This window comes from Oxyura jamaicensis (genome assembly GCF_011077185.1).
Source record: "Oxyura jamaicensis isolate SHBP4307 breed ruddy duck chromosome 10 unlocalized genomic scaffold, BPBGC_Ojam_1.0 oxy10_random_OJ62, whole genome shotgun sequence".
Taxonomy (NCBI): Eukaryota; Metazoa; Chordata; class Aves; order Anseriformes; family Anatidae; genus Oxyura; species Oxyura jamaicensis.
Window position 1 is genome coordinate 1 of NW_023304204.1, and position 13,372 is coordinate 13,372.

Genomic DNA, 13,372 nt, shown 5'->3' on the forward strand with positions numbered 1-13,372 from the left:
CCGGGACCCCTCCGCCGAGCTCGGGCTGGCGCTGGCCGCGACCACCTGTGGCGGAGCGGCCCCGGCCCGCGGGGCGCAGCGGGAGACCGAGCAGCCGCCGGCGGCGGCCCCGGCCCCGGGCGTGCGTGGGGACGCGTCCCCCGTGTGCGGGGCCTCCTGCCCGCCGGGGCTCCGGGGGCCGCTCCCGTGGTCACCGGCCGGGGGGCACGGCACAGCACAGCACGTGGCTGCCCGTGGGGCTCGCCCCCGGCGCGCGTCCCCTGAGCCCTGCCCTGGCGCCGGGCGGCAGCTGGGCATCGCCGTCCTGTCCACACGGTGGGGCCCTCGGGCCGGGGTGTACAGAGGGGAGCTCGGCTCTCCCCAGAAGGAAAGGCCGGCCGCCCCTCGGTGGGCAGAATTTCCCACGTTCCCCAAACCATGCCGTGGTTGGGGGTTGCTGTTCAGGCCCCCTGGAGGTGGCAGGGGTGGGTGGAGGGGCTCTGGGGAGTGGGGGCTGCAGTGGCAGGAAGAGGGCACAGGGTTGTGGCAAGGATTGGTGATGGCTGCCAGGCCCCTTGTGGCTGCTGCCAGGGGACAGAGGCTGCAATGGGAGAGGAGGAAGACGTGAGGGTCTGTCTTCTGGGTCTTCTCCTGCAGGGAGCCGTGGAAGGGGGAGCGAAGGCAGCAGGGATTCAGCTGATGCATGTGAAGGCAGAGACTCATCTCCATGGAAGCAGGGGGAGCCGGACAGACTAATCACAGCAAAGAGTTTGTCTGAAAATGCAGTCCTTTGTCTTGCAGACAGACTTTTCATTTTCACTTTTTTTTTTATTTTATTTTATTTTATTTATTTTTTTGGTGTGTGTTCTTAGGTGAAAACTGATGTTGCCAATACATGTAAACTCTCAGTGGTCATGGTTATCACTTCACATATCTACTGTGTGTATGGAGTGCTAGCAACCCTGAGACATTATTTCTGCTCTCTGACTGGCCTGGTTCAAAGCTCTGCCAGAAACCAGACCCATCTGATGTGAATATTCATGGCACTGACACTCGCCTCCTTGGGCTTGCAATCCTTGCTCACTGCGTGGGCTTTGTTAAGGATGGAGTTTGCCTGTGCAAATATTGCAAATATTAAAGGATCATCAGTAGGGCTGAAGCAGACTGGTGTCCCCCCGCACAGTACAGGGGGCGCAGAAGTGGCTGGGGAAGGATGGGGACGCTCACACGAGCGGCGCAGAGAGGGTGACGGTGGGCACAGGACGAGTACGGGGGTGCGGAGCAGGAAGGGAGCTGGGGCAGGAGAGGGGCAGTGGCTGGGGCGCCAGGAGGCCTGCTGGGGAGCAGCCCCTTGGCCAATCAGCGTGTGCGGACAGGGGCCCCTGGGCAGCGGCAGCCAATGGCGCCCTGCGGACACGATCCGGCAGCGGCCTGGCAGCCCCCAGGCAGCCGTGGGGCCCGAGGTGGTGTCACCCAGCTGGGCAGTTCGCTCACTGCCCCTCCTCAAAGGAATGGGGAGAAGGTATGATGGAAAAGGGCTCCAGGGCTGAGATGAGGACAGGGAGATCGCTCACCAATTACTGTCATGGGCAAACCAGACTCGGCAGAGTCAAACAGATTTATTGCCTGTTACTAACAGACTAGTGCGGTGAGAAACTAAAAGCAAAGTACCCCCCCCCCCCGCCCCATCCATCCATCCATCCAACCTCCTCTCCCTGAGTAGTGCAGGGGAATGGAGATTACGGCCAGCCCATAACATTTCATCTGCCACTCCTTCATGGTCACTCTTTGCCCCTGCTCCATGTGGAGTCCCTCCCACGGGATGCCATCCTTCCCAAACTGAGCCTGCTCCCACATGGCTCTGTACCATGGGATTCACCTGTCAGGAGCAAATTGCTCCAGCATAGGTCCCTCATGGGTAGTAGTTCCCTCCAGACCCCCTGCTCCTGCACGGGCTCTTCTCTATGACCTGCAGTTCCGGCCCAGGGCTGGCTCCTGTGGAGGTTCTCCATGGGCCGCAGCCTCCTCCAGGCCACATCCGCCTGCTCCATCAGGGGAGAACTTCTGCTCTGGTGCCTGGAGCACCTCCTGCCCTCCTTCACTGACCATCATGTCTGCGGGATAGTCTCTGTTTCTCACTTCTCTCCCCCAGCTGTTCTTGTGTGGCATTTTTTTTCCCTTCCATGTCTTAACCACACTCTCACAGAAGCCCACGCAGCATCGCTCACTGGCTCAGCTCTGGCCAGCAGTGGGTCCCTTTTGGAGCTGGCTGGAGCTGGCTCTGATCTCATGGGGGGCAGCTGCTGGGCTCTGCTCTCAGGGGGCGCTCCTGCTGCACCTCGGACATCTCACCCCGGCCTTGGCAGCCCAGCGCACGGCGGGGATGCCTCAGCCAATGGGGAACCGCAGCCATGAGCCTTGCAGAAGCCTCGCAACCTCAGCCAATCAGAACGCACAGATATGATCCTACAGCAGGCTCGTAGCCACAGCCAATCACAACGCGCAGATATGATTCGTCAGCAGGCCCGTAGCCACAACCAATCAAAACGTGCAGATATGATCCCGTATCAGCCTCTCTACATCAGCCAATCAAATCTTGCGGTTGTGATCCTTGCAGCAACCTGCCCGTCTCAGCCAAACAAATCGGGCAGGCGTGACCTTTGCAGTAGCCTTGCAGCCTCAGCCAATCAAAATGTGCAGCCATGATCCTTCAGGCAGCCAGGAGCCTCAGCCAATCAGACCTAGCAGCCATTATCCGTGCAGCAGCCTCGCAGCTACAGCCAGTCAAAGCATGCGGACACAAAGCTCACAGGAAGCTCACACAATCTCAGCTGGCTGCAACGATACCTGTGGTGGCTGAGCAGCCTCAGCCAATCACCTTGTGAAGACAGGAGCCTTGCCTTGCTCCCAGGATCAGCCAGTCCAAACGTGTTGGCATGGTTCTCCAGCAGGCTCATACCTCAGCCAGCCACGGCTCAAGGCCATGGCTCCTGGAGGAGGAAAGCAGCCCCAGCTGACCAGAGATTGAAGACAGTGCTCGCAGCAGCCTCCCAGCCTCAGTCAATCAAAACCCGCAGAGACGATGCTTGCAGCAGCTTCGCAGCCTCAGATAACAGCGTCTCAAACAAAACGTCATATGTCAGCAGACCCACAGCCCCAGGTAACCACACCGCACCGACATGATGCTCGCAGTGGCCTTGCAGCCTCAGCCAACCCAAACCGCAGACACGATTCTCCAGCAGCCTCTCAGGCTCAGCCAATCAGAACGCAGGGACATGACCAGCGGGTGAGGAGAGCAGCCTCAGCCAATCACAGCTTGCGGACATGATGCTCGTGGCAGCCCGACAGGCTCAGCCAATCAAAGAGCACAGACACGGCTCTTCAGCAGGCGTTCTGCCTCAGCCAATCAGAACGCGCAGATACGATCCTTGCCGCAGCCTGCCATTCTGTGCCAGCCACAACGTGCAGAGGGATTCTCCAGCAGCCTTGAAGCCTCAGCCAATGAAATAGCGTGAACGTGATTCTTCTGCAGGCTCACAGTCTCAGCCAATCAAATCGTGCAGATGTGATCCTTGCAGCAGCCTTACAGCCTCAGCCCATGGTGTTTCGTGGGCATGATTCTTCAGCAGCCTCGCAAGCTCAGCCAATCAAAACTCATGGATATGATCCTTGTTTCAGGTTTGCCACATCAGTCAGTCAGAATTCGTGCACATGATGCTTGCGGCAGCCTCACAGGCTCAGACAACTGAAAAGCACGGACATGGTTCTTCTGCAGGCTCACAGCCTCAGCTTATCAAAACTCCCAAATATGATCCTTGCAGTAGCCTAGCAGCTTCAGCCATTCAAAAGCAGTGGACATGATGCTTGCAGCAGCTTCACAGCCTCAGTCAGTCAAAACTTGCAGACATGGCGCTTACAGAGGCCTCTCTGCATCAGCCAGTCCAAACCTGCAGACACAATCCATGCAGTGGCCTTGCACCCTAAGCTAATAAAAAAGCATGGCTACATTCCTCAGCAGGCTTGCAGCCCCAGCCAATCAGAACTCAGGGACTTGACCTGTGTGAGGAGGATAGCAGCCTCAGCCAATCACAACGCACGGCTGTGATCCTTTCAGCAGCCTAGCATCTTCAGCAAACCCACATTTGCAGACACGAGGCTTGCAGCGGCCTCACAGCCTCAGCCAATCAGAATCTGCACACACAACTCCGTCTTGCAGGCTCAGCCAATCACAGCTTGAGGACATGATGCCTGCGGCAGCTCCTCATGCTCAGACAATGGAGTCTCGCAGCCATGGTGCTTACAGCAGCCTCTCCGCATCAACCAATCAAACTGTGTAGACGCGATCCCTGCAGTGGTCTCAAAGCCTGAGCCGATGAAAAAGTGTGGGTATGGTTGGTCAGCAGGCCTGCATCCTCAGCCCGCCATAACTCAAGGACACACCATGTGTAGGGAATAGCAGCCTCGGACAATCAGAAGCTGTGGATATGATCCTTATAGGAAGATGCTAGCCTCAGCCCATCACAATATGTGCTCACGATCCTTGCAGCAGCCTGAGCCAACCAACATCTGCAGACATGAAGCTTGTGGTAGCCTGGCAGGCTCAGCCAGTCAAAGAGCACAGACACTGTTCTTCAGCAGGCTCACAGCCACAGCCAGCCAGAACATGGGGACATGATTCTTGCAGCTTCTTCACAGCCTCAGATCATGGCATCTCATGGACATGTTGCTTACAGCACCCTCACCGCATCAACCCATCAGAACTTGTGAACATGATCCTTACAGGAGCCTCACAGTCCCAGCCACTCAAAAACTGCAGACATGATTCTTCAGCAGCCTCGAAGCCTCAGCCAATCAAGACCGGTGGACATGATCCTTGCAGCAGCCTCGCAGCCTCAGCCAGCAGTGTCTTGCGGACCTGATCCTTCAGCAGTGTTGCAGGTTCAGGCAGTCACAACTCAGGTCTATGCTCCTTGCATCAAATTTGACACACCAGTCAGTCCAAGCTCACGGACACGATGCCTGCGGCAGCCTCTGCTCATCCACCAATCACAGCGTGTCTCCTCCCACCCGTGTGGCTGCCGATAGCAGCCTCAGCCAATCAACACTCACCGATGTGATCCTTGTAGGAAGGTGTCAGACTCTTGGAATCGCAGAGTGGTTTGGGGTGGAACGGACCTAAAAACTATCTAATTCCCCCCCTGCCATGGGCAAGGCCCTCTGCCCCCAGCCCAGGCTGCCCCCAGCCCCGTCCAGTCTGGCCTTGGGCACTGCCAGGGATGGGACACCCACAGCTCCTCTGGGCAGCCTGTTCCTGTGCCTCACCACCCTCTGAGTGAAGATTTTTCTCCCTCTATCTAATGTAAATCTCCTCTCTTTTACTTTGAAGCCATTACTCTCCTTTTAGTTTGAAGCCATTACAAGTCATTGGCCCTTGATGCCATTTTCTCTGGTGAAATGGGCATGGGTTGTTCCTTTCACCACCCTGCCCTATGGGGCTTGCATGCTGCGGTTTGGGTGCTTTGCTCTGGTGTCACCCTGGTGACAGGCACAGTGCTGGGGCAGGTCTGCACCCATGGGTGCTGGTAGCCCCCACCTGCAGAGCCCGGTGTCCTTTCGCCGAGATCTTTGCCATCTTGCCCCTCTTCAAATCAGCAGTGTTAAATCCTGGTCACAAACGAGGTTTTTATACAAAGGCTGTACCCAATATGGCTTCTCTGTACCCAAGATTATTTTATTCCCTTTTTCCCACCAAGCAATGATCTTTATGCTCCCGTCTGCCTCTTTCTTCCGTCGCACAGTGCACTGGATCCTTCTCGCAGCCCTTGATGTCCCTCCAGCCGTGGCTGCCGTGCCATCCCTTTCTGTCAATCCCGGCCCCGTGCCCTTTGTCTCTCTGATGTTCTGGTGGGGAAGGCGCTCGAGCAGCTGCACTGCGGGGGCTGGTTCCTCCCCGTGACCCAACGGGCCGCGTTCCTTCACCGGTCTCAAAGTGGCTCAGCACGGGGGGGTCGCAGCTGGCGGCCGCCTTCCCGCGCACCTGGGTGCCGGTACCGCGGTACCCCCGGTAATCCCGCGGTAACGGGGAGGCGGGGCGAGCCGGGGCCCCGCCCACGACATCAGGAGGGCGTGGCAATTCACAAGGCCCCGCCCAGGTCCCCCCGCCCCGCCCGGTCGCGGTAACCCCGTGGCGGGGGCGCCCCCTGGTGGCGCGGCCGGGAACAGCTGGGGGACCGAGGCCGTACCGGGCCGGGCCGGGCCGTACCGGGCCAGCCCCAGGGGCCCAGCTCGCGGCCAGGGGGAAGCGGCTGTTTTCGCAGCCCGTGCCGGGGGTGGGTCAGCGAGTTCCCGCTGAGGTCCCCGGGGCGGGGGCGCGGGGACCCCGGGGCTCTGCCCGCCGGGTTCGGGGCCGCCCCCACGCCGTGTTTCCGGGGCGTCCGAGGGGCTTCCTGCGGGGGGGCTGCGGCCGCCGCCGGCCCCGTTCTGCATCCGGCGCGGTCCGGGCAGCCGCCGGGATGATCAACGCCGTCCTGGTGTTCAACAACCACGGCAAGCCGCGGCTCGTCCGCTTCTACCAGCACCTGGTGCGGGGCCGGGGCCGGGGGAGGCGGCGGGGCTCGGCTGGGGCTGGGGGCCCCGGGGCGGGGCGGGGGGGAAAGCTGGGTGCGCAGCCCGACGGCAGGGCCCGGGCCCGGGGGGGCGGGCGGGCAGCGGCAGGGCTCCGGGCCCCGGGCTCTGTGCTCCGTGCCCTCCCGGTCCTGCCGGCCCCGCCGGCCCCGAGCAGCGCGGGCGCTCTGCGTCTCCCCGGGCCGCCGTTCCATGGCCGCCTGCCCTCGGCTCCCCGCAGGCGGAGGAGGTCCAGCAGCAGCTCATCCGGGAGACCTTCCACCTGGTGCTCAAGCGGGATGAGCACATCTGCAACTTCCTCGAGTGCGGCAGGTAACCGCCCGGCCCCCGGCGAGGGGGTGGCCTGGGGGGGCTCAGCCCAGGCCCCGCTCCTGCAGCCCCCCGCCCGTCCCCGTGTCTCCGCAGCCTGTTCGGCGGCGCCGACTACAAGCTGATCTACCGGCACTACGCCACGCTGTACTTCGTGTTCTGCGTGGACTCCTCGGAGAGCGAGCTGGGCATCCTGGACCTCATCCAGGTCCGTCTGCGGGGGGACCCCGCTGCCAGGGGGTGGCTGCCGTGAGCGCAGGTGCTCAGCCCCCGGGTGCCGGGGCAGAAACGCTCGCCCAGCGCAGCTGGAGGTGCTGTGATGGGCAGCGGGCTCTGCCAGCAGCGGGGACAGCGTGGAATAGTGTTCCCTGCCATGAGTTGTGCCCAGACCCTTCCTCCTGGGCTGGATGCCGCAGGTGTGAAGGGGCTGGATGCTGTGCACAAAGGCTGGGTGCAGCTGTGGCAGTGCTGGGGCACCCCTGGACTCCGAGTTGGGGTGCTGGTGCTGGGAGGACATCGGTGCCTAGGTCTGCGCGGAGCCCGGTGCCATCACAGTGACAGCAGCACCGGGTGTCTGTGCCCTCGGCCCGTGCCTCCGTAGCAGCACCAGCGCTCTGCTGGGCCAGGAGGTGGGTGCCTTCCCCCATGTGCAGTCCCTGCTGCCCGGCCCGGCCTCCTCAGCCTCCCCGTGGTGCTTACACGTCTGAAACACGTCCGTGCGTGGAAGTGACAGAAGCTGCTCCCTGAACGCAGCCAGGTGCTGCACGTGTTGGCTGACGCAGGCTTAGAACTCGCCTTTGGGAAACACCGGGGAAGTGCACCTCAATGAACGTATTATTCATTTTTTAAATCGTGTTCAAACCCTGCGTGGACTTCTAAAGGGACCCTTGCTAAATCCAGTAGAGGCACACGTGAGAGTGCTGGCGCAGCAGGCTGTGGGAGGATGGGGCCGTGCCCGGATCAGCTGTTGTGACGGTGCGGTTCCCAGAACTCAGCCCCTTTTCAAGCAGTTCCAGCCGGCTGCAGGCCTGCCCCGAGCACGGTGACCAGCCCTTGTCCCATGTGGCTGCAGTGGATCCAGGCACCAACACCTGGGTTTCTCCCCGAGAAGGGCCAAGTTCTGCATTTCGGTGCAGTTGTCCTTGTGCCAGGCCCTTTGAGCTTGGCCCTGCGTCAGATCCCTGCACCTGGATGTTCTGGCTGCCAAGGGCAGTACCAGGAACAGCAGAAGACAATAGCAGCCGGGTACAAAAATCTCTTCAGGGGAAGGCTGCCTTTTGTCGTCCCAGCACCATCAGGCAGTGCCCGTGTAAAAGGCATTTTCCTTGTCTGGCTGCGCCCCGGGTCTGCCCAGCCTGCTCCGTGCCACCCCTGTCCCCCAGGTGTCCCTGGTGCTTTCCTGGGGCACGGCTCCCAGGGAGCCTCGGGCTGGGCAGGTGGGGTTGCGGGGGGCGGGTGGGGTTGCGGGGGGCCGGGGGGGGTGGGGGGGGCCGGGGGGGGTGGCGGGGGGCAGGTGGGGTTGCCAGGCCTTGGCCCTGGTTAGGCTGCCAAGAGCGATCTGATGCGTTCTGGCCGGGGCTGTAGCTCTCTGTGGGTCCTGCTCTGCGCTGACCTTCCCTTTCCTGCCACCTCAGGTGTTCGTGGAGACGCTGGACAAGTGCTTTGAGAATGTCTGTGAGCTGGACCTCATCTTCCACATGGACAAGGTGGGTTCCGGGCTTCTGCGTGCTCCACCAGCGCGTTCCTTGCCAGCCCCTCGCTGCTCTGCAGCCCTGCCCGCTGCGCTGCCCGCGGCCCCGAGTGCAGGGCCTGGCTCTGGGCCCGGGGGCTGTGCAGGGGCTGCCACGAGCTCGGGGCTGCCGTGCCCAGAGTGAAACCCTGCTGGGGCCGCGTGCTCTGCTGCAGCGTGCCAGGGCTCTGTGCCTGAGGGCTGCTCCTGGGGGCTGCCAGCGGGCGGCAGGCTCGGTGCTGCGGCTTTGCTCCTCACCTTCCGCGCAGGGACCGGCTCTGATGGAGCTGTGCACGGCTCTGGCCGGGTCTGCGGGATGCCATTTGGAGCCTCGTTAACGTTTCGGGGGAGTTGCAGGGAAAAAAAAAAAAAAAAAAAAAAAGGAGGAACAATGGAAGTATTTGGAACACAAAGCGCTTGGTAAACTTTCATTTGAGCCACAACCTCTGATGTTTCCTCTTCAGCTGGACAGAGCCTCTGGGCGGAAATGTCTTCTCTTTGATCGTCTCCTAGATGGAGCTGCAGATAGCAGGGTCTGTCCTCAGGGAAAGGAGGGTTAGTTGACGTGTGCTGGACTTGTGCTGCTCTTGATAAGGCTGTTCCTACTTTCTTGAAGACAAAACATGCCAACAACAAAAAAAAAAGGAGTGAAAAATTGATAAGGCTGTAAAATGTTCCCTTCCTGTTGGTGATTCCAACTTAGGAACTGTCTGGCAGGGAAACAGAACGAGCAAATGTTCTTAGGTGACCTCGAGCAGCTGAATGTTCTGGCAACTGGTTAGGTAAGACTTTGACTTTATTATTTGACTGGCTGTAAACTTTTAGAGATGTTACAAGGTTGATCATTTTGTCAGCAAAAGTGCTCTTATCAAAGCAAGCTAAAGAAGAGGGAGAGTAAGGAAGATCGTAAGAGGAGTTTTCAGCGAAGGAGTGATGACAGCCACTCAAATCTGAGGCCACGTCTTGAGTAGGGTGCGCTGTCATTTACCTGTTTGTGGCGTGGCCGAGACCTGGCAGCTTTACCCTGAATCAGCAACCCGAGGCCAAAGAGGTTGCCCTGCTGCTTGTGCGCTTAACCGGCAGTAGCACGAGCTGCCCTTCCTCCGAACCCTTTTGCCAAGCTGAGAGTTCAAAGGAGAGAAGTCAGGGAGGGTTTCTGATAGGGACGGTCCTGGGCTCAGCTTTCCCCAGGCTCGTATGTGTGCCTTGTTTATATCCGGTGCTGTGCTCCCTTTGTTTCCCAGCCTTGACTTTGGTCCTTGGCCGCTATCAGCCTGCCCTGCTGGGCCCTGCTGTTTCTGTGTTTGGCATTTGTTTGCTTCTTGGAGGTCGGGCACCCGCTGGGATTGCCCTGGCAGGGGCTGCGCAGGACCGGCCGGGCACCACGCTGCACAAATCCAGCACAAATTCTGTGAGTCCCTCACTAGGAGGGTGGGGAATTAGGCTGACGCCAACTGGAAAATGCTGGTTTGCTGAGCAGAGACTTTGGCTGAGAACGTGCTGGAGGCAGCGGGTTCTGGCTGGGATCGGGTGCGGACGCCCCAGGGCAGCAGCATGGTGTCCGTGCCGTCGGAGCTGTGTTTGTGGCCCCCGGCCCTGCCGCGCGCGGCCGGGTCTGCGGCCCCCAGGCACCAGGGGCACGCGTGCCTTTGGGCTCTCAGCTGTGGAAGCAGCAACCTCAGAGCTGCGGGGATCCCCCTGTCCCAAGGGGAGGCTGCAGGCACAGAAGTCGTGGGGAGGCCCCGAGGAGGCTGCGGGATGGGGTGGCCTCGCTGCCCAGCCCCTGCGCTTCGTGCCTCAGAGGAGAACGTGAGCTGCGCCCAGCAGCTGCGAGCTCCTGGGGAGGACGTGGTTTGTTCAGGAAGCCCTGTGTTCGGTTTGGAAAACAAAAGGTTGTTGGGATTTCTGCCCTGCTGGTTTTGGTCCAATTTGGGCTGAAGCCAGATCTTGAAGGAACAACGTTTCCTGCATCCCAGACGCTCTTGGGTTGCGGGGAGCTGCGAGCGCTGTGCGGTTCGGTGTGTGCAGGGGGTGGGCACGAACTGGGACGGCGCTGAGGGAGGCGCACGGAGGTGGCCGGGGTGTCCCGGGTAGGCTGGGCTGTGCCAGGCCCTCACCAGGCTGCTGCCAGCCTGGTCGTGCTCGCCGTGGTGCTCCTGGCACTGTCGGACCCGACAGAGGGGCCGTGGGGGCACCGGGCTCATGGCGTGCACAACGCTGGATTTCCCCCTTCTCGGGGAGGGGTTCTCGGTATTGTATTGTTTTTCCGTGCAGTGCTCTGGCAGTGTTTGTCACACAATATTTGCAACTGCAATCAGCCCTTGTGCAGCCATAAAACAATGTAATAACTTAACCATCTTCCAGGAATAGCACATTTCACAGAAGTAACCAGAGCCATAAACTCGTTATCTGTGCTGGATGGTGCTGGAAGCTGCTGACTTAGCAGGGAAGCTGGTGCTGTGCAGGTTGCCGTAACCGAAGGTGTGTCGTGGCAGCACAGCATGTCCCAGCCCACCTGCAGCCCTTTTTTCTTCTTTTCCTTGGGTTGCCAACCAAGATGGGCCTTGTCCAGGGCTGGGGGGGGGGAGCATTGCTGGCGTCCTGGGGCTGGCGGGAGGCAGCAGCTCACAGCTCGGGGACTGCTCCGTTTTGTCTTTGGGCCTGGGTGTCACAGGGGAAGGAAGGGGACTCTTAACAGTTTCGTGCCTTGTTGTGTGTGTGCCAGAGTCCCATCTTTTCTAAGAGAAAGCGATGAAGCTGGGCTCTGCCTCCGACCTGGCCTTCACTGGGATGAAATGGTGTGCTTGGAGGCTGCGGGGAGGCGCTGGGCATCCGACAGTGGCTGAGGCTGCCCCTTCGTGAGGACCGGGGCTGCCCTCTTGCCCTCGGAGCTCTGTGTACGGGGCTGTCGGGCCCGTGCTTTCTGGCTGAGAGGAGGAAGGAGCTGAGTTTGCCTCAGGTCACTGTAATCCCCAGCGTGGCTTCCACGCCAGCCTGCCCCTGTGCCCCTCTGGCACAGCCACGGGCTGGGTTCGCAGCCTGCTCTTGTGTTCCAGGTTCACTACATCCTGCAGGAGGTGGTGATAGGCGGCATGGTGCTGGAGACCAACATGAACGAGATCGTGGCGCAGGCAGAGGCCCAGAACAAGCTGGAGAAGGCGGAGGTGAGTGGTGATGCCGCAGCTCTCCGGTGGGACCTGCGGTGGGGACGGCCCGGGGCTCTGGGGGCGTGGGGAGATGTGCTCAGGTGTTGGCGGGGGGCGGCAGGAGGGCAAAACGTGTGCCTGGGCGAGGGGCTGGTGTCCTCCAGGCTGCCACGCGGGTGGACAGCGTGTGGGGGCTGCCTCCGTGGGGCGAGAGGAGCTGGCGTGAGTGGGGTGCCCCCAAGTGAGCCCAGCCTCTGCCTGTGCACGTCCCCGGGGCACCGCTTCCCGAGCTGTGCTCCGTGTCTGGGAGCAGCCCGAGCACGGCTATCACCGCTCCTGCCAAGGTTAATAATGTGAGGCAGGGAGAGGTTTATGGCCCCTGTTTGCACTGTCATTGTGAAGACGCGGCCGTGATGTGAAGGGAGTGAAATGCCGCGCGGGCCCTGCCTCCGCGGGTGGCGTGCTGTCGGCCACGTCTGAGCCCCGGGGGGGCTGCAGCTGGGGCGTGGGCCCTTCCCGGCAGGCTCGGGGCAGGGCTGCGGGCGCTGGGCCGCGTGCTGGGCTGGGTGTGCCGCTGGGCAGCGGGGCCGAGCGGTCAGCGCTCCCCTCTCGCCAGCAGGGAGGCCTCTCGGCCGCTCCGTCCCGCGCCGTCTCGGCCGTGAAGAACATCAACCTGCCAGAGATCCCTCGCAACATCAACATCGGGGACATCAACATCAAAGTGCCCAGCCTGTCGCAGTTCATGTGAGCGGCCCGAGGCGAGGAGGGACCACGGCCCGGGCTCGCTCTGGCAGGGGGGAGCCGGTGTCCGCTGGGCTCCCCGTGCCTGCCCGACGCTGGCAGGGGGCAGAGAGCAGTGGTGGGGCCCAGCGAGAGCGGGGCGCTGTCTGCCACTCTGGTCACCCAGCAAGGGTGGCTCTTCTTCCGCGCCCTCCCTCCGTGGTGGATGTGCAGCCTCTCCTCTCCCTGTGCTGGGCAGAGCCGAGTCCTGCCGCTCCAAGCGCTTCTTGGGATCGTTCCTTGCAAAACCACCCCTGTAGCTGATGGCTCCAGGAGGAGCCGTAGGTTGTCCTGCTTCTCTGCCCTCCCTGGGCTGGACGGCTCTGTGCCGTGCCCGGCAGCTCCATGCTCGCCCCAGGGGGCCTGGCCGGGGCGGCACAGAGACACCCACTGGGCAGGGGCACGGCACCGGGAGGGGAGGGTGGTGGGGAGCTGTGTGGGACCTGTCCGCATGGCCCTGCTGTGCCCAGGACACGTGCACGTGTGTGCTGAGAGCATGTCCTTCCTCCTAATAAACCACTGTGAGAACCCGTGTCTGGTGGGTGCTGCTGGCCTGCCTCGATGGGGATGTAGGGCCGGGGGCGCTGCGCAGCTCTGCCCCGGGGGCTCCTGGCTGGCAGAGGCTGCTGGCGGGGTGATGGGGGCCTGGGGTGCTGCCCGCTGGGGTGCTGTGTCCCCGGAGCAGGCGGGGGTGTGGGGCTGGGACAGCGGCGTCCCCTGCTCGGGGCCTTGGGCAGCTGGGCTCCCAGCCCGTGCCCTGCCCGCCGCCTTCCTGCCAGCCTCCCTGCCTTCTGTGCGGGGGAGC

The 13,372-nt window shown here is 61.7% G+C and overlaps 1 protein-coding gene across 2 annotated transcripts; it reads left to right on the forward strand.

The window, feature by feature from the left end:
- Positions 1 to 6,235: 6,235 nt before the first annotated feature.
- Positions 6,236 to 13,101, forward strand: AP3S2 (adaptor related protein complex 3 subunit sigma 2). Of its 2 annotated transcripts, none has more exons than XM_035312208.1 (6): positions 6,236 to 6,560; positions 6,824 to 6,915; positions 7,009 to 7,120; positions 8,547 to 8,618; positions 11,698 to 11,805; positions 12,404 to 13,101. In XM_035312208.1, the coding sequence occupies exons 1-6, from the start codon at positions 6,492 to 6,494 to the stop codon at positions 12,533 to 12,535; spliced, it is 585 nt and encodes a 194-aa protein (XP_035168099.1). In that variant the 5' UTR covers positions 6,236 to 6,491; the 3' UTR covers positions 12,536 to 13,101. The 2 variants fall into 2 exon arrangements, with proteins under 2 accessions (XP_035168099.1, XP_035168100.1); XM_035312209.1 differs by having other exon boundaries at positions 6,252 to 6,560; positions 12,407 to 13,101.
- The last annotated feature ends 271 nt before the right edge of the window (positions 13,102 to 13,372 follow it).

Coding starts and splice junctions, on each gene's coding strand:
- AP3S2 (XM_035312208.1), top strand. CDS start 6,492: ATGATCAACGCCGTCCTGGTGTTCAACAACCACGGCAAGCCGCGGCTC. Junction 8,619..11,697: donor TCATCTTCCACATGGACAAG/GTGGGTTCCGGG, acceptor CTTGTGTTCCAG/GTTCACTACATCCTGCAGGA. Junction 11,806..12,403: donor ACAAGCTGGAGAAGGCGGAG/GTGAGTGGTGAT, acceptor CCCTCTCGCCAG/CAGGGAGGCCTCTCGGCCGC.